Here is a 19745-nt window from a genome sequence, read left to right on the forward strand (position 1 = left end):
ATAATAGTTCTAATAGAAATTTCGATTATAATTTTGATAGTAATTTTCATAATAATCAGAAGTAAGGATTGAAATAGCAGAATTTTTTAGAAGAAATGGAGATTGAAAAAAGTAAGGTTTGGAGAAGAAATATTGGTTAAAAATAATGTCTTAACCCATCAATCATTAAATGCCGAGTGGACTTATGAGCGTCCTGGGCACTTAAGTGTTATATATTTATATGTTATAGAAGAAATAATGTTACATGTTTCAATCCTTATTATAACATACAAATTTTATATTTATAGAGTACAAATTATAACTATTTCTAATCACTATAAATTTTCACTAAATCTTCATTGTCAATGGCTTTGGTCTTCAATCTCTATCATTGATGTCTTTGTCTTTAATTATCATCATGATGATTTTGGCCATCTCTACGATTGATAGTTAGATCTTAACAATAAATTTTTTCTTCAGATTAAAAAAAAAAAACTTTGTTGTTGGGTTTTTTATTTTTTATGCTAGGATCAAGAAAATATGTGTTGAAGTGGAAACTTAGTGAGTTTCAAAAATTTTATACGTAAATGAGTTATTTCTTTCTATATCAAATGTATGCCTTGTTATTAATGACATACATCATATTTTAAGTATCGTGGACCTATAATCAGTAGTTTAGTAAGTAAAGTAATTCATTTTATTTTTGCAACGTTCTGGACCTAAACAATTTTTTTTTATATATTTTTGAAACTGCTTTGAAACTAATTTCCAATACATTGCATATAGATTTTCTACAGTTTTTGTACTGTATGGTCACCAAATTAGATTTTAAATTTGGAGAATGATTTGATGAATCAATTTCTGATATATATATATATATATATATATATATATATATATATATATATATATATATATGTATGTAAAGAAAAATATATAATTACTTGCTATCAAACAGACAACAGAAATCAACATCCCTAAAGAGAGCCGCATTTCCGGATCTTTTCATGGATGGCCCTACGCCATGCCTGCCCCCACCCAAAGCAGGGGTGGCCCTCTTTTTCTCACCGAAATCTGATTCAGTTTATTCCAATTCCCACAACCAATACAAAACAAAAGCCACGACCACGACATAGTTAAATTAGTATCACCATCAAGCATGGTATCCAACTTTGCTTAACCTACAATTAATTAACTTCCCAAAAGGCAAAATGCTTCCCTCCCCGCTCCACCTTCCTTTCAAACTCATCATTCCCCTCCACTTTCTGCCTGGCTACAACCCTTTACTTATACCAATAAAGCAACATATATAACCCCACTCTCCCTAGCCCCACCCATACACATACATAAATAATGCTCACATTTCTTAACCCATATTACCTTCCAAATACTATTGGTATCCTCTAACAACACATTTTCTAATTCACTCCTTTTTTTATTATATCGCATCACTTGTCATTTTTTATACTTTTCTCTCTTCTCCTTATTTCTCTATGGCATCCACGTATGAGCATTACTTTTAAATGCTAGTAGATTATAAATTAAATGTCTCATTCCCCTCTCGACGTTCCGCTTGTTCTATATAGAAAAAAAAAAAAGAATAATAGTTTACAACTTTCTGGTTCTAAACTATAAAAAATCTCTTTTAGGAACACCACAATTTCCCGATTCGACGAACAAAAAATGGCGAAACTTTGCATTGGAGAAGGAAAATTGAAAAATCGTCTTTACAATTATAATCGGGACGCCTTGGTTTGGTTACTTAACATGACTAACAACTACAGTAATTTATATAGTTACTTTTTTACTATTAAAAAGTCTAGAGTTAAAAAAAAAAAAATTAGCAGTGAAAACCTAAGACAGATCCATCAGTTACGGCAATGGCAACCCTGCAACCGGCTTTGGCGTAAACGTGATGGGTGAAAAAGTGCAACACTTTGACGCGCCCCGCCATCTCCAACTTAGACTCGATTTCCAAAGTGGGCTCAACCCTAAGCCCATAGTTGAAGCCCACTCCGTCGCCGTTGGCCAATGTGGGGCCCATTCGAGGCGGCGCCGAGAGGGGGAAGGACTGGACGGAGAAGGTGGCGGCCATGTACTGCGTCCGGCCGGCGTCGATCTCGCCGGCGGGGATGAACATGAAGCCGACCTGGCTGCCGGAGTAGATGAGCTGGAGGGAGCTGTCGTAGTGCGAGAATGCGGCGCGGTTAGGGTTTCTAACGGAGGCGTACTGGGAGAAGGTGAAGTTGACGGTGCCGTTAGCGACGGAGAAGGAGGGGAGCTGGACGGCGTTAACGGCAATTTTGGGGTCCTGGGGTTTGAAGATGGTGTAGTAGACAATGAGGATGACGATGACGATGAAGATTAGGAAGATGGTGGCCACCACGCAGGAGGCGAGGTTGGTGCGCCCCGACGGAGGCCGAGGCCGCTTCGGCCTCGGCGCCGGTACCGGCGCGGCTCCGGCGGCCATGGCCTGCGGTGGTGGAGGGAGAGCCAGAGTAGAGTGTGTTGTGTTGTTTTATCAGTTTATGTTGAGAGCAGGATGAGGATTTAGATGGAGACGTGAATGTGCATAATTTAAGGATGAGACCAAAACTAAACAGCACATGCTTTAATGAACGACAAGGATGGGTAGGATAACAGGACTTTTATTTTTTCCTTCTTATTAGTATTTTTTTCCTTCAAGGCATATGTAAATATTTTTTAAACTTTTGTAGGTTCAAATTGATTTCTGATTATTAAATGTAAATTTACTTAATTTTTGTGTAATAATAATAATTAAATGTCTTAGAAATTTTTATAGAGGCCTTAATTCTAAAACAAAATCCTTTAAGAAAAAGGGATATAGTCGAGTTGAGATTAAAATCCTTAGAATATTTAAAAAAACTTTTGTTTCGAAACTATTTTAACTTTAGTCCTTCTGGTATTTACAGAATTTTTTTGTTACCGAAACAAGATTTTTGTCTTGAAGTGGACTGTGGACACTTTTGTTGACCAACAGTTTTGCATTTATTTCAAATACACCATGACGAAACTACACTCTCTGCAGTTTAGTTTTAAACCCTTTACCAAATATTATATAGGATAGTCAGTTATAAAAAAATAAAAATAAAGTCTAATATAATAGCATAATTTCATCTTTAGTGCCGGTATGCAACTATATTCTTCCTTTTAAGTTACTAATAGTTATTTGCTTAAAAAATAGTCACTAATTATTATTCTTATTTACAAAACAAATAAACAAAAAGATAGAACTAATCCGTTTGAGTACTAGGATACCAAATCAAAGGATCCGTTAGTTCTTCCAGTCTTTATATTCGTTTTATTATATATGTATATATTTTAAATTATACTAATATTTATAGTAAATGGTTAGTACATAGTACTTCAATACCATTGACTAATAGTATATTTTAATACGATAGCTTTTGCACTAGTATGGTCAATGTTCCTGACCTTTGGAAGACTAATATTGAGGGTGTCAGATATTGGTTTGACAATTGAGCACTACTTGTACCAAAACAAAAATAATTCAAGGGCAATCGAGCTCCGTGATGGAAAGCTAGCTAGCTGTTTTACATTATTTTCCTTCTATTTCACCACTTTTATATTGATTACGTTGATACATTTCTAAATAAGCAATGCATTTTATTTAATATTAAACATTTATTATAAATATGCTTAAGTTTTAAAAATGATTGTGCATATGAAATAATTTTCTCATTAGGTAGATCCCTCTCTCCATCATCTACTATAAAACAGTTCTCATTTAAAATATCTAAAAATAACAAATTTTAACCATACAAATATATGTGAATTATTAAAACGAAAAGTTAATAAATAATTATTTGACTACTAAAAAAAATCGTGTACATTTATTTGTTAATCTTAGCCGTCAACATAAATTCATTTCAAGGTATTTAAGTGTTTTTACATTAGTATTCTCTCTCTGACTAGCGAAATGCCACTCAAGAACAACAACAATCATCAGTTAGAATGACTACGTAAGCATGACAATTTGTAACTTGGGGATCCCGTGGGGATTGTCCCATCCGGGACGCTGGTCGGGAAAAAAATTTCTACGGGAACGAAGATGGAATGAAAATCCCCTACAGCTAATTCATGGATTATGCTTCCTGCTTCACACGATTCTCGTATCCTCGCATAAATATATATATGAGTTAATATAATATTTTATTAGTAAAAAAATATAAAATAAAATTATCATATATATTATATAAAATGTTATGCTAGTTTTATTATTTTTATTATGTAATACTGTGATATTAATATATACTTGAATATTTCTTGGATGTTTTTATTTTTGTGTGATTTTATTATTAATTTATTTTGGTATTTTTAGTCATGTTTTAAATTTAAAATTAAACCTTAAATTTATTATTGTTGAAAAATTAAGATAAAATAAATTTTTTTTATATATAATTTTTGACATTTTTTAATATAAAATGAGATCCAAATTTAAACAAGGAACGGGGATAAGACAAAAAATATTCTAACACGGGGAGCCAGGACAGATAAGGTGAAAAAAAGGGAGAGTACTTCTCACCCCTGTCCCATGCGGGTGCCATGCTTAACTAAGTCTTAACCTCAAATTGGGGTCTATCCTTTACTATGCACAATCAGTGCTATGATGAATTATAATCAGGCCACATGGCTGTCATTGTCTTTTTCACTTTTGACGGCTAGTAGAATTATTTTGCTTTTCTTCGTGAATCAAGATCAGATCATAATGCCAAAATGCCTAGCATCACACCAGCATAAAGAGAAAAAAGAAATACTATATTATATGTGGACACCTTCACGTATCATACATTTCATCTACAAGTTTCTTTATTTTCTCTCTCTCTTTCTAATCGGGTTGTAGTCTCAATAATTTTTTTTTCCAGATAAGCATACGTTTCCTTTATATTTGGGGAGGGGGGGAGCATCTGAATCAGGAAAGTTACGTACATAATGATTAAAGTTTAAATTACTTAATCATTTAACACTTCTATTCAATCCTCAAAAAAACACCTCTCTTAAGTCTCGTGGAATTTAATATTGTTGTTTGTTCCCTTTCTTATGGCCCAAGCCCAACTAGGATGCGGCCAAGTAGCAAAAATTTCAATTCATTTTATTGAAGAGAAAAAAAAAAGAAATATATATATATATGCATTTCATAAGCCTATAATAGTATAATACATTACATTTTGGGGGGTTGAAACCTAACATATTACATTTATTATTATATACATACACGTGACAGATCCAGCTCCTCTGCCACGCCTGTACAATCCCTCTGTGATAGATGAAACCTCAGTATAATACATCTTATTCAGACTTTTTGATTTCTGTTCAACATTGCAATACAATCCTGAAGAAACAGTTTAGAGAAGCTAGAAATAGAGGCCTATGTCCAGAACACATCAAGCCGATATATATATATATATATATATATATATATATATAGAATGATATCTCATAATTTATGCAAACCTGCAGTCCATCCCAAAATGGACTAGTTCACTCACTGAATACATACATACAAATACATCTATGACTCAAAAAAAAAAAAAAAATAGTGTCTAGTTTGCAAGCTTATCAAGGTGGTAATCCATGATTTGGGAGATGGCTTCAAGAAATGCTGATTCCTCCATGCCAGGAAGCAAGGAATCTTGGGCTTCCCCAATAATTTCTTCAATGACAGATTCCTTGTTCAAATTTTCCCGACACATAATGCTTCCAATTGCATAGGGTGTAAGGCCTCTTTCAACCCCTTTCTTCAGCAACATTGTGGAAATGCGAAGTGTTCTTGCACACTCAAGTGGAATATCCCATCCATAACATTTCAAAAGTTCCAAGTCTTTTTCAGCATCCAGAGAATTTATATAATTCACAGTCTCAGGAGAGTAAGGCTGACGTACTTGTGGCCAGTAAAGCCAATCAAATGTGCAATCTTCAAACTGCAGAAAGAATAATGAAGTTACTCCATATTCAATCAATATAAGAATAGAATCTTAATTTATAGGATGTGGACCTCTAGTACTATCTTAATTTATATGTACCAATGCATCTATGAAGTCCATCTACCCACAATTACATAAATTTATTCCATACACATACAACAGCAACATCAACAACAAAGCCTGCAAAAAATTAAGTCACAGTCACAACTAGCAAATCATGCTACTCCATCTTCATCATTTGGAATGAATTAACCATGTCAGAAAATGCAAATAATTTCTATATATTAGAACCACAAATTCTCGCATCTAATCAGCTCTGTGGATGCCAAAAGGGGGATGCAAAATAAGACAGAAATTCAGGAAAAATGGAATTAGTGTTTGTTTGGGTGAGCACTTGCAAAATTAATTTTGAAGGAAATTGATTTTGCAAGATTTATTGTGGTAAAATATGAGTTTGGATTGAAATGATTTGTGTTTGAATGTTTTTATTCTGAAATAATAAATAAAATATTAGTAAAATTCAGTATAGCTTGTTTTATCTAAAGTTATTTCAATTCAAACTTGATTTTGAACTCAATCAATTCTTCAACACAGTATAGCAAAGCATAGGAGCATGCATTTATCTAAAATCATATTAGCTGGTATTTCAAGGCTAATCCAAAATAAGAAAAAGAAATGATTACTTTATCTGGTAGACAATAGCCATGATCAATAGGAATGAGCTTTATCTGGCCATCTGCCTCCTTTTTGATCAATATATTCCCAGCATGCCTGTCTGCATTAGCCAATCTTATATCAAGTACAGCAATCTTATGCACCTCCTCCACTGGGAAAGCCGAGGGTCCATAGTCCTCACAATTACCATCATTACTAATGAACTTCTGCAGTGACCCAATCTTAACATGTTTTGAGGAGGAAGCAAACCCATTTGGGTGGTTAAATTCTTGGTGCAAGCACTGCACCATAACAGTAGGGGGAACACCAGAGAATCCTACAGCTTCACCTGACGCCAAACGCGGTCCACTCTTGGGATGATCCAATAAATAAGCTGCAACTTCCCTAAAGGCTCCTTCTCCAACCTTTGTCCCTCTTTTCAAACCTTCACCATTGGATGAATTCGGAAGACCTTTTGGGTTGTTCACAGCCATTGGTTCCTCATCCATGGGCTTGAAAACCGAAACATGCTCCTGGCCTGTTGAATCTTGCATGAAGTATGTCCCTCCAGTGCCCTCAGAGGACCTAACGGGGTGATTTCCTTTCTTCAAACCTTCAAATGTGGACTTTACCATGTCCCAAAGGAAAGGAAAAAAAATGATCTTAGGATTCACAATAATTGGCTCCAACCAGAAACCTACATCAGGTGGCACCTTTGCTATCTGAACATGTTTGTCCCTTTTATGTTTCACACTTTCACCTGGTGCCACCACCGAGAGATTCAAGTCCTTGTGAATTGGTGTGGTCCTAACCTTAACGGATTTCTTAATTATCAAATGAATCACATCATCACCACTCTTGCATATGTCATGGAAGAGACTATCGTCATCGAGCTTCTGATCATTACAGAAAAACTCTTGATCATCATCCTCAAGATCAATGAAACATTCCCCTTTGTTCTTTCTAATGCGTTGCTTCAGATACCCCACATTTCGGTGTCTGTCGATGTGGAACTCGAACTCCTTCCCAGAGACGGTCCTCACAACAATGAAGAGAAGATCAGAGAGCCGAAGAACCAAGTGAAGAACATTACCATCAGTGACACCATATTCCTTAATGAGGGTGCCATTGCGAGCTAGCTCTCTGCCACTGAAAACCAGCTTCTGCTTCTTCACCACGAAGCCTTTGCACTGTTGAATCCTCAGTTTCACCGAAGCGATGGAATCAGACTCCAACACACGCATTGGGGTCACAGCACCATCCACAGTGAGGTAAATCAAGATTGGTTCACCAGAACAATGTCCTGGTTGCCCTTCCCAGTTTACCTTCTCTTTGCAAACTGAACTCAAAGCAATTGACATCTTTCAAAGCCAATCACTTTTTTATCTTTCCTTTTTTTATATTTTTTTGGGGGGTTCGGAAATTCCTCACCTTACCTATTTGCTGCTTTACTTGAATTGGTATATCACAGGAACAAGGGTTAGAAATCCATAAAACAAGTAAGAACCAACAAGGTCTTTCAATTAACGAAGACCCAATGAAATATAATCTAATGGGACCCAAACAAAAACGAAAAAATAAATGTTTTTTGAGGTACCCAGAAGGGTATTGTGTGTTGGGAATGGATGATAGTAAATAAAATAAAAAAACCTCACGAAGGAATGGTGGAACGAAGAGAAGCGAGCGAGAGGGGACTCTTACCAAAAGGAAAGAACCAAAGAGAGAAGTGAGAGAAGGAAGAGCTTAAATTGCAGAGAGAGAGAAGGCGATGAAATGCGGAAGAATTGAGAGGAATGGGATTGTGGCATTTTCCGATAATAATGTAAGCGATCAGTTGTTATGTGTTATTACCACAACACACACACATACACACACCAGTGAGGGGCCGAATTTTTCTGGTCCGATAAACCAGTGATGGTGTATGGGAGAGGATTGTGAGATCAAAGATATTGTAGCCGTTGCCTTTTTATACACTTTTGACCCATCTCCTATAACGGGAACATAACCCTTCTTGCCTGCTTTTTTTTTTTTTTTTTTTATCAAGTTATTTCTTTTGTTTTTTAGTAATGGATGATTGGATATCCTTATACATAAATATTTTTTTTTTTTACATTTTTTTATCAAATCACATCACTTATTTTATCTATATTTTTCTCCTGTGTGTATATGTATCTTTATTTATTTTTATGTTTGTTTCAAACTAAACCATTGTCATAATGTGCGTTTGTTTTATGCTACATTTTTTTAAATTATATTAAAATACCAGTTGCCTTAATTATGTTAAATCTGATTTCAAGTTAAGAATTAATGTTCAAAATTAATTTTGAATTAAAATAATTTTAAGTAATTTTTACATTAAATGAAATATATATATATATATATATATAATTTTGTTAATCAATTACTTTAGAATATAAACTCTAAATATAAATTATGTTACTTTAAAAATATTTTTAATCAAAATTAATTTTATTTAAAATTAATTTGAATAATACTCATCCAAAATGTATATCTTGTTGAAAGAGAACTAAAAAAAAAGTTAAATGTCCTTTATCTTATTTATTTTATTTAAGATATTCTTTTAATTTTAAAGATAAAAAACCACTTTACTAAATGACTATTTAACTCTTGTTGTCAACCTTAACCGCGGTTTGTTTGGCTTCTTAACAGTGATACAAGTTAAGATTTTTTTCTCTAAATAATAAGTTAAGATTTTAATTACTCATCTTAATTCCCAGGATATGTGATAATTGTCTTACAATTCGCCCACATAGATTAAATTTGATTCTGATATAAAAACATTAAAAAAAAAGTTACAAAAGCTTTCTTTTTCATTTTTATATTTAAAGATATCTCATTTTAGTTATTATATATAATAATAAAATAAATTCAGAAATTAAATTAAAAATTTATTCTATATTTAAAAAATCAATTAGATTAAAACTTAGAAAGTGGAAACTGACAGTGTAGTACTTTTATGCATGTTTATATGTGACCGTTGCACGAACATTGCATTTGCAACGTGGGTAAACCATACAAATGTCAGAACTAAGAAACGATAGTGACACGTGTTTACGCAAATAAAGAAAAGTAAAATATAATTTTGATTACTCTGAAATTTTAAAAGTTTGGAGTAGTTTTATTTATAGGGAAAAAATTGTTCGTTTTTTATTTGTTATTTTGTATAATTTTGTTCTTTCAAGTAATTTAAATGATACTTTATAAGAAAGACTAAAAGAAGATTTAAAATGGAACTTTTAAAATTTTAGAAAGACAAAAAAATAATATTTTACCCTATAAATATTATTTATTTTTTAATATCATATGTTATGTGTGTTGAGATTTTGATGAGTATTTTGATTTTTAATAGTATAAAATTATAAATATTATGTTATTATTTTTAATATTGCTTAATAAACTATGTTAAAAATTAAAATAATACTATTTAATTATTAATAATTTAATTAAAATTAATTTATTGAACCTTGGATCAATATTTTTACCGATTCCATATTTGGTCCAATTTTAAAAACATGTATATCATTGAGTTGTATAACTTTATAAAGGAAGATATGTATAGATTTTTTTATTAAAATAAAAAATTATTTTCATCATATTTTATACATTTTTATTTTTATATTTATTTAATATTACATTTCTTTTAATTATTTGATGACATTTTGAGACAAGAGACTTAATTTAAATATACTTTTTAAAAATAAACCTGAATAATTAAAATTAGGGAAAGTAAAATAGCATGTTTGCTATAGTAGGGAAATTAAAAGGATAGACATAAGGGAACAAAAATCCTATTAAACCTCATTATCTTATGCTTCTCTTTTTCTATTTTAAAATAAGCAACAGTAAAATTAGTTTGAAGACTAATGATTTGACAGGGTTAATGCATATCCTCATTTGGTCAAGTGCCATTGCAATCAACGCTATCTATAAAGCGTCTTTAGCAAATTAATACCTTCAGATTCACAAAAGCACTAACCAAGGAAATAGATACTTTGCCTTATTTTGTCTCCACGAGCTAAATTTCCGATGCACTCATTTTTGTTTGCTTTTTGCTCCCTAAAGATCGTATTCATTGAATAATACTTTTAATTTATAAAATAAAGTATAGGTTTAGCTTTCGATATAAGCAAACCAATGTTTAGAAAATTCAGTAATGTCTATAGGAATATGGGATTTGGTGTCCCGTGACTTTGAGATCTGCATTATTACTGATAATGCAGTCTAGTAATGGGGAAAAGGTGAATGGATTTTATTTGCCCCAACATAATTCAACTTTTTAATTTATATTTATATGTTTTCCACTGTCATGACTCTTCTTCTCATGCTCCTTGGCCAAAATGTATTCCTCATGGCTCATATGTCAATTATCATTTTTAAACTTAGCCTAATGCGAACTCCCTTTATTGTTATGCCTCATATCTTAATAACTTTTTACTTTTTATTTTTTTTATTTTCAGGTAAAATGTAATATTATCCAGTGAAGCAACAAAGTTTATATCTGTTATGATCGATGTATTTTGATGAGTGCATATCCTATCCTTTACAGTACATTATAGTAATATTTGGAGTAGTAAAATTTTATTGATCAATCTTAATCTTAAATCATACATCTAACCACATTAGATTTATTTTCTATAATATCCATAAATATACCGATGCACCATTTTAATAATAAATTTTTATATAGAATTATGTAAATTAAATTAACTTTGCACAACATTTTTTATTTTATAAATATATTTCCTCATTAGACAAGATAACTAATTTTAAATAAAATTAGTATTTTTTTAAAAAAATTACCAAACAACTTTTAGTTTAAAAAAACTTTTAAAGTAAAAAAAAAAGTGAAATTAAACCAAGTTATTTTATACTGTTCACAATTAATTAATGAAAATAATAAGATACAAACCCGCGATGAAATTGAAGTTCAAATTTAAATTTAACCTTGAGCGAGCCATTTTGACTATGTCAATGAGAAGTTGAATAGAATCTGAAGTCCGAACCCTTTTCTTTCCATATGGTTGGGTACAATCAACATGAAAAGTAAATTTAGCATTTGACTTAATGATTTTTTTTATAATTGTCATACAAATTGATCCTCACATTCTCAATGTTAAACGCATTAGCTTCAAAAACTAAATTGATCAGTAGTTACAAAAAAGTTATATGTTAAAATTGTTTTTATAATGATAATTAAATTGGTTAGTGATACATATTTTAAGGACCAAACTATTATTATTATTTTTTGTAATGTTAAAAACCAATTTAGAGTGTGTTTAACTAGTCATTTTTATCAGTTTATAATTTACTTGACTAATTTAGTTATGTTGGTTTAATTAAAATGGAAATATTTGATAAGTGAGTTTCTATCATTAGTTTGTATTACTTTTTTTCTAGATGTTACTTGAAATAATATTTGAATTTCACTCCTATTATTGTTATTTTATATTTTTGGCCTCAATACTTTAATAAAGTCTCTAATTTATTTTTCATTTAATATTACAGTACTGTTTATTTTAATATTAAGTAATTTACATTAGTAGAGCATTAAGTAAATTTATATAAGTATGAATTTGGTATAAATAATTTGAAATTTTAATCCAATGATAGACTTTGAGAGAAAATTATGTAATAAATTTTTTGAGATAAAATTTTATAAGGAAATGCCTGGACCCGATCAAATTTGGGATGTTCGAAAAAAAGAATCTAATGAATGGATCTATGAACACATACATGAGTAGTTTTTGTGTACCAAAAACTAACAAAAGTGCCATTCCCATTGGTCCAGGTCCAACAGAGGGTTAGCTGGTAGCCCAGGATGCGAATATAGGGCACTTTCTAAACCTTTCTATTTGGACCTCTTTTTCTACCATATAAATTATAATTGCAATTTGCACATGCTTTTATATATATATACTATTCAATTTTAGAATTGATCATGTTATTTATTTTCTACACTTTCTGAAGGAATGATGATCTTCCTCGATCGTGATATTAGTTATGCTCCATTTTTTGCTTTTATGGAGCCAGTAATTTCAGGTAATGGGGCAAAGGCATTTGGTTAATATCTCTCGTCATCATAGGATTAATAAAAGATAGTGTTAGCAGTCACTCATGTATCCACGTGACAAAGAGGGCAAAATTTGAAAGACAACGAGGCTGAAATTACCAATAGGACCACTATGATAATGAACAATGGACAATATAAGCTCGCAGGAATTGTGTAAATGTTCTTCAATGGTTATCTCTTTTATTTGCGCAAAATATTAATTAATGCTGACACCGTTGAAATTGTCCTTCAATTCTAAGATGTTATCTTTCTCAGGGGATGTGCTGCTTCTGCTTGTACAGTCTTCAATGCCTGATGTTAGCTTGAAACTATGAAACTGTGTAGTAAGATCCCTGCAAGGCCCAGTAACTACTGTTAGTTCTAATTTCAAGATAGGTTGAAGCCTTGGGAGTTATACTTTTAATTAAGTCAAATAACATATATTCTGTGTAAGTTCAATACTAAGTTGGAATGCCAAACTAAAGTTTAAGTCTAGTGCTTCAATTAAAAATTAAAAATTATTCATCCATTGGGGCATCGGTTGGTTGCTGAAATATCGTTTTTTTTTTTCCTGTTAGGAGACAAAGGAAGGGACACATAACAGCGACAGGTGATTTCCATTCATAGTATACTCTCTTTAGCTTAGCTATATACAATAAGCGGTCGAATAATTAATTTGTTTTGTGGGGCAAGCTTTCGGTGTAATTAAGATTCTGTTTATTGGTAGGGACCTCAAGAGCTGTGGAAAAGAACTTGCACGTATAATTGTGTTTCTGCAACATATATATCATGCGAGGAAAGTTATATATGAAAGGAAAAGAGCATATTACTTCAAATAGGGAATTGTCATGTTCCTCAATAATAAGGATGGATTTCGAGCTACAAATTCTTGCCACTCCTCTGGATCAATCCTTCCGTCTCCTTTTGAGTCTGCTTCTTCAAAGGTCTGTGCAATGCAACAATAATAGAAAGGGGTAGATATTTAATCACAAAATCATAGCAGCCAGTTTTTTCATATGTTTTAATTAAGAGAATATAATTAATTAATCCCCAAAGAGTGGAGAGAAATTAGAGACAAGAAAAAGGAAATTACTGATACCTTATCAATTATGACCTCAATTATCTCATGAGACAGAACCAAATTCGACTCATTTAGTAGTGCCAGTATCATCTCTCTTACCTTCCATACATATTTTGAAAAGGGAGATGCTCATTAATACGATAATATTTTTGTAAAATCATGTACAAATGTAATTTCTGACAATAGCTTATTTTATATTTTAAGATTTCTGTAATTAATATTTTTTTTTTAAAAAAACACTGTTCTTATAGCTTAATTCGTGATATTTGTAAAAACGAGATTTGTATGTACCAAATAGCATTGTTCTTTTGATAAATATTAGATATATAACATTTATACAACATTATCTTTTGTATTTATCTCTCTACTCATCATTTATTACATTTTATGACATAATTATATTATGTGAAATTTGTGTCTATAATTCTCTCCTCTTAGATATATACAAATTTTACTAATTTAATTGCTATAAAAAGAGAGATAAATACTAAATTTCCAGATGATATAATCATGTGAAGATGTATTAGGGTAACGATAATTAACTTATGGTCGACCAAGTTCATATTGTTTACCTCGTGACGTTGAATAAAGCCTCTTTGACATATATCATAGAGTCGAAATGCAACTGCCACAAAAATAGACACCAAGGCTTCGATCAATACAAATAATGCAAATTAAGGCATGCAGAGCTACATGTACATGCACACTCTTGATCGAGTTGAGAGGAAAGCTTACAATCTGCTTTTTGTGTTTGTGGCGCTGCTGGGTGGAAGACGCTCAGAGCTTGAACGAACTCTCCAAATTCTATCACCCCATTATTTTTTGAGTCAAATAATTCGAAGACCTGATGTCAATATATTTAGACAACAGCAGAGAATTGTAAGATTAATTGTTGCACCGATCACATATCAATATCATCCTATTTTGTTACAATCACATTCACACGATGTTTTCTAAATTTCACAAGTTAAAATTGCTGACCCTGTCGGCAAAGAGGCTCCGTTTCTCGCTGCTTCCAAATAAGCCAAGCTGAAACTCTTCCTGCATAATATTATTCATGATATATAAGTCTTTGCCACAATGTTAACTAACTAACTAACTATATATATATAGTAAAAGAAAGGGCAAGTTAATTTGACTCAACCAGTAGTTTCTTGAAATTTCACACGCTATTTATTTATCTGCTTTTAACACGTACGGTGCACATGGTGTAATATGTTTTAACATGTACCATATATCCCCGAAAGAAGAGTTATTGTAGCTAGGCGTTAACAAGATGAAGATATATATATCGCGGGTGTGCAATTTCAAGAAGCCATATGGAGCGTCCGTGTAATTTGTCCTAAAAGTAATGGTGTTCTAGCTTGAACTTATGAGCTTAATTAATTACTTTGCTGATAACCCCGTCGTCGATGATGGAGCTGCTTAATTTCTTGAACAGATCATACAATGCTTCAATTTCAGAAAGATTAACTGGACGAATAAGAAATTGATTAAAAACTGAAGAGAAATGTTGGACCAGAATACAAACTCCAGGACTGAGGAAGGTAGAAAGAAGGCTTACAATAGGTTTGGGAAGCAAGAACTGCTGGATCTTTTTTATCGACTCGCTGTTTGGTGCAACAACACCCCATCAATTTTACTTCTTTGTGTTCCTACACTCTCTCTCTGGGCGAGGAGGACTTGATACATACATAGTTAACTAGTACCATCCATCCACCATCATACAGGAACAATCGGAATATTTTTCTATTAATAAAGAAAAAGTATAGGGACTAGTTTTTTTTTTTACTTATTCTTAAATTTGGTTAATTTGATTATTAATTTTAGTTACGTCATTCATATATGTCACTCACATTAACTATACCTTGACAGAGTTAACATAGATGTAATGAAAGAGATCATCAATCTTCATTAAATATCAAGGTAGAATGATTAACAGTTGCTTTTTTTATAAAAAGAAACTAACTAAGTAATACTTAAAGTATCGCGAGTCATACAAATTAGATAAATAACTATTTTTGTTTTTGAAAGCATAATATTGACAAATTTATTCAAAGATAAAAAAGTAAATTTTAATTTTAAAAATATAAAAAATAAGATAAAGTGTTAATTTTCTTTCGTTAATGTTAACAGAATAAAGTTAATAATAAGATAAATTTATCTTATTTTTTATACTTTTAAAATTAAATTTTATTTTTTTATCTTTTGAGAAATAAATTTATCAATGAAAAATAAAAATTACTATTTAACGTATACGAATTAGATGAATAACTTAGCCTAATAATTAAAAAGTCTCTCTAGGGCCAGCCAAAAAGTTACGATGCATTTAATGCACCATACATGCTTGTTGAAATTTTTTACTAACCTCCTTTTAGCTTTACAGCCTGCAACGCAAAATGCCTTGAAAATGTTTTACAGTGCATGCTTTTGTTGAAAAATAAAGTAATATTGTTCACATTACTTTTTCCTTTTATGAATAGAAGCCTAGAAGGCTTGTGGCAACTGGCAAATGAAGGAAAGCATGAATACAATTTATTCTTTTTTTAACTTTCTCAAAGTATTTTCTGTCAAAAAAAAATTCTCAAAGTATTTTTTTAATAAAGATATTACTTTCAAATAAATAATATTAAACAATTATATGTGGAATATGATAAAAAAATAAACTTATTGACCCGTCGAATTACATGACCAGTTATTATTAGGCTGCTTATTCAAACCACCGTCAATATTTTCTAAACAACAAATAGCAATGTGACTGGCTTAACATTTTTCGTTACAACTGTATTGAATTTTTTTCGCAACGAATAACAATGCTCATGAACTTATTGACCCCAGAAAGGAACCCGTCCAAATTCATTTTTGTCTTAATTTTATGTCTTTTCTCTTTTTCATGATCTTCACACATAGTGTTGGATAAATTCTTTGTAGAAAAAAGAGTACGCGTAAAAAAGTTATAGATGACTTTTTTTTTCATTCATAAAGGATTGCAATTTGGCATATCAATTACGACTTCATATATATCCTAATTAGTTTCCTTTAAATAATTGTGCCATCAAGGCGGATTAGAGTAGCATATTAAGGGGACCAACAAAAAGTAAAATTCATCAGGAGAATTCTATATCACCAATTTTTATATAAAATATTTATAATTTGATGTTTTAATACATTAAATTACATTAATAATCTATTAAAATATAAAATATATTTTTTTTAATTACATGTGATAAAAATAATTAATAATTGAGCTTATACTAATTTTTAACAAAAAATTTCAATTTATACCAACAAAATTAGTCAATAAAATATCATCTTTCATCTTATTAGAAAGTGTATTCTTATTACTAAAACATTAAATAAATATCATTGTCTCTTTTCAATATCTCAATTCAATGACTACATCGCCTACAATTATATATTTACTTAATTTGAAAATTATAATAATTTCCAATAAATCTAATGCTGACACTTATTTATTTATGACATTTGAAAAACAAAAACTTTCCCCATCCAAGAAATTAGGATTTAACAAAGTCAAACAAAAAATTATTTATGTAATAACAAAATTTTAATAAAATATAATATATATATATATATATATATATATAGATAAAATTACTATTGATTTATAATTTAAAAAATTTAGGAGATAAAATTGATTATATAATAACTAAAATTTGATAAATATAACATTGAGATAAGATTTTTTAAGAGAAATATCACTATTAATTTTATAATTAAAAAAGTTAAGAGATAAAACCAATTATACTATGATTTTAATTTAAGAAAATATAATATTCAGTTATAAATCAAATTTTATTAAATAAACAAATAATAACCTATTAATTTTTAATTAAAAAAAAAAAATCAGGCCCCCCCTCGGCCCAACGTCCGTCCGCCCCTGCCACCAAAGTGTACCAAAATTGTTTAAACGATTTACACAAATAACAAAGAGCATAAAAAGCTAAGGCAGTGTTTTTATTCAAATCAAACAACTTCTATTTCTCAAATATTTTTCTTTATTTCTTTCCTCACCTACTTACTTTCCCTTTCTCTATTTCTTCTCCCCTACCAAGCTCAAATTTGCAAGAGTAACACAGAATTTTGGTTGCTTTATTTGATAAAGTGGATACGTTTTTAAATTATATTATTGGTGGTTTTATTCTTTTCTGTCCAATATCTATTGTATTTATTGTTTTTAATTAATTTATTATTTTTTAATTTTTTTATCTCTTTCTTTTAACCACATTGTTCATTATTTTTTTTATTATTTTCCTATGTTTTTCTCTTAAAATATATACATTTTAAAAAATACACAAATACGTTCTTTGTTACTAATTATGTAAAAAATAAAACATAGGTATTAGAAAAAATAACAAAAAATGAAAACATGTTTTCCTTCTATTATAATTAAGATAATATAATTATGTAATCAGTTAGAACAAAAAAACTAAAAAGAATTAAGACAACTTGACATTTAAATGTAATCAGTTAGAACAAAAAAACTAAAAAGAATTAAGACAACTTGCCATAAATGTTTTACAAATGATATGTATGAGTTGTTGTAAATTTTTTATTACTTATCTTTGAATCTTATAGATAAAAAAAGATTGAAAAAAAATAAAGTTCATATGTGTATAAAATTAGTTTAGGAGGCTTTTTTCATGAAAGACTTTTTTAGTTCCACGAATATTATTCTTGAGAATAAAACATAAGAATGTTACTCATAGGTATTTAATAAAAAAATATGTTTGGTTATCTACATAATTAGTTGAAAAATATTTTTATATTCCCAAAAATAATTAAGCCATATTTTTGGTTCTTTTCTTCTCGGAATGCATATTATAATTACAAAAAATATATTTATTATGTTAAAGATATTTTCTCCCTAATACAAATAATTCTATTATAAGAACAACAAATAACAAGCAAATTATACTCAAAATGCTATATATCTTACGTTTTCATGACAAAACTCCCCTCATTACTCTTTTACTATTCATTAGAATATGACCTAATATATATATATATATATATATATATATATATATATATATATATATATATATATCACATCAAACACGAACAATGAAAAATTGGAAAGAAAAAACAATAAATTGTTGTGGATAAAATTCATGAGATTGACGGTAAATAAAAGTTAGCACATGAACAAAAATTTTGAGAATGACAAAAATTAAAGAAAGAATGGATCATTAAGAGAAAAGTGTAATAGTGGGTAGGAAGAAAATATATGTGTAATTTTACTCACGAATGGAGTTTTTGTTCCATGAGAAAATAAATATTTTTTACTTTCTACAGAATTAAATATTGACTAAAAGTGGGATTATTGCTTACCCAGGTAAAAGATATACTTAAAATTAATTAATTTATTATTTCATACAAATGTGGAATTATTTTTCTCCTCTTATATTTTCGGGACTAAAGAACCTACCCATGAAAATTTGAAAATATTAAAAGAAGAAGGGGGTGTAGAATGACTTTTGAAGGGTGGAGGAAGACAAAGCCTAAGGCCTAATACATTGGACTATCTTTTGGGCCTACACTGAAGTCTCACTTCTAGTCGTTAATGGCACAATAATAATAATAATAAATGATCAAATTAATTCTTAAAAATATGATGCATGGATAAATTAATTCCTAAAAAGTAAAAAGAAATATAAATTTAGTTTCTAAATATAAAAAAATATGACCGTTAAATTTGTGAATCAATTTATATTTTTTGTCATTAAATTATAATATTTAATAATAATTTATATTTTTTAAGAATCAATTTAATATTGTAAAATTTAAAAATTAATTTGTTATTAAAATATCTACAAGATTAATTATTAATTTTTTTTACACTTAACAGAGATTAAATTTAAATTTGACCTCTTTAATCTTTAATAGACCAATCTTAGGAACAATTTATGGGCGCTTTAGCTTAAGATGAATTTGATTATTTACTTAAAAAGAAAAAGAAAAAAAGAATGTC

At 30.0% G+C, this 19745-nt stretch overlaps 3 protein-coding genes across 4 annotated transcripts; all 3 read right to left on the minus strand.

Annotated features, from left to right (window-relative positions):
- Positions 1–1639: 1639 nt before the first annotated feature.
- LOC114424389 lies at positions 1640–2597 on the minus strand. The gene has a single exon (XM_028391231.1). It carries the CDS (start codon positions 2447–2449, stop codon positions 1820–1822), a length of 630 nt encoding a protein of 209 aa, XP_028247032.1. The 5' UTR covers positions 2450–2597; the 3' UTR covers positions 1640–1819.
- Positions 2598–5187: 2590 nt separating this feature from the next.
- On the minus strand, positions 5188–8539 carry LOC114422910 (phosphatidylinositol 4-kinase gamma 4-like). The gene is made up of 2 exons (XM_028389470.1): positions 6629–8539; positions 5188–5942 (listed from the first exon to the last, which is right to left on the minus strand). The coding sequence occupies exons 1-2, from the start codon at positions 7958–7960 to the stop codon at positions 5565–5567; spliced, it is 1710 nt and encodes a 569-aa protein (XP_028245271.1). The 5' UTR covers positions 7961–8539; the 3' UTR covers positions 5188–5564.
- A 4159-nt stretch (positions 8540–12698) lies between these two features.
- LOC114421084 (calcineurin B-like protein 7) lies at positions 12699–15478 on the minus strand. 2 transcript variants are annotated; one of them, XM_028386877.1, is made up of 8 exons: positions 15315–15478; positions 15141–15223; positions 14732–14791; positions 14486–14594; positions 14323–14375; positions 13769–13849; positions 13500–13615; positions 12699–13022 (listed from the first exon to the last, which is right to left on the minus strand). In XM_028386877.1, exons 1-8 carry the CDS (start codon positions 15382–15384, stop codon positions 12887–12889), a joined length of 708 nt encoding a protein of 235 aa, XP_028242678.1. In that variant the 5' UTR covers positions 15385–15478; the 3' UTR covers positions 12699–12886. The 2 variants fall into 2 exon arrangements, with proteins under 2 accessions (XP_028242678.1, XP_028242679.1); XM_028386878.1 differs by lacking the exon at positions 13769–13849 and having other exon boundaries at positions 15315–15464.
- Positions 15479–19745: the final 4267 nt, after the last annotated feature.

Source organism: Glycine soja, chromosome 8 (genome assembly GCF_004193775.1).
Source record: "Glycine soja cultivar W05 chromosome 8, ASM419377v2, whole genome shotgun sequence".
NCBI classification, from domain to species: Eukaryota; Viridiplantae; Streptophyta; class Magnoliopsida; order Fabales; family Fabaceae; genus Glycine; species Glycine soja.

Coding starts and splice junctions, on each gene's coding strand:
- LOC114422910 (XM_028389470.1), bottom strand. CDS start 7,960: ATGTCAATTGCTTTGAGTTCAGTTTGCAAAGAGAAGGTAAACTGGGAA. Junction 5,943..6,628: donor GCTATTGTCTACCAGATAAA/GTAATCATTTCT, acceptor TTCTTTCTGCAG/TTTGAAGATTGCACATTTGA.
- LOC114421084 (XM_028386877.1), bottom strand. CDS start 15,384: ATGGGGTGTTGTTGCACCAAACAGCGAGTCGATAAAAAAGATCCAGCA. Junction 13,850..14,322: donor GCTTTATTCAACGTCACGAG/GTAAACAATATG, acceptor TATGTATGGAAG/GTAAGAGAGATGATACTGGC. Junction 13,616..13,768: donor TTGAGGTCATAATTGATAAG/GTATCAGTAATT, acceptor TGCATTGCACAG/ACCTTTGAAGAAGCAGACTC.
- LOC114424389 (XM_028391231.1), bottom strand. CDS start 2,449: ATGGCCGCCGGAGCCGCGCCGGTACCGGCGCCGAGGCCGAAGCGGCCT.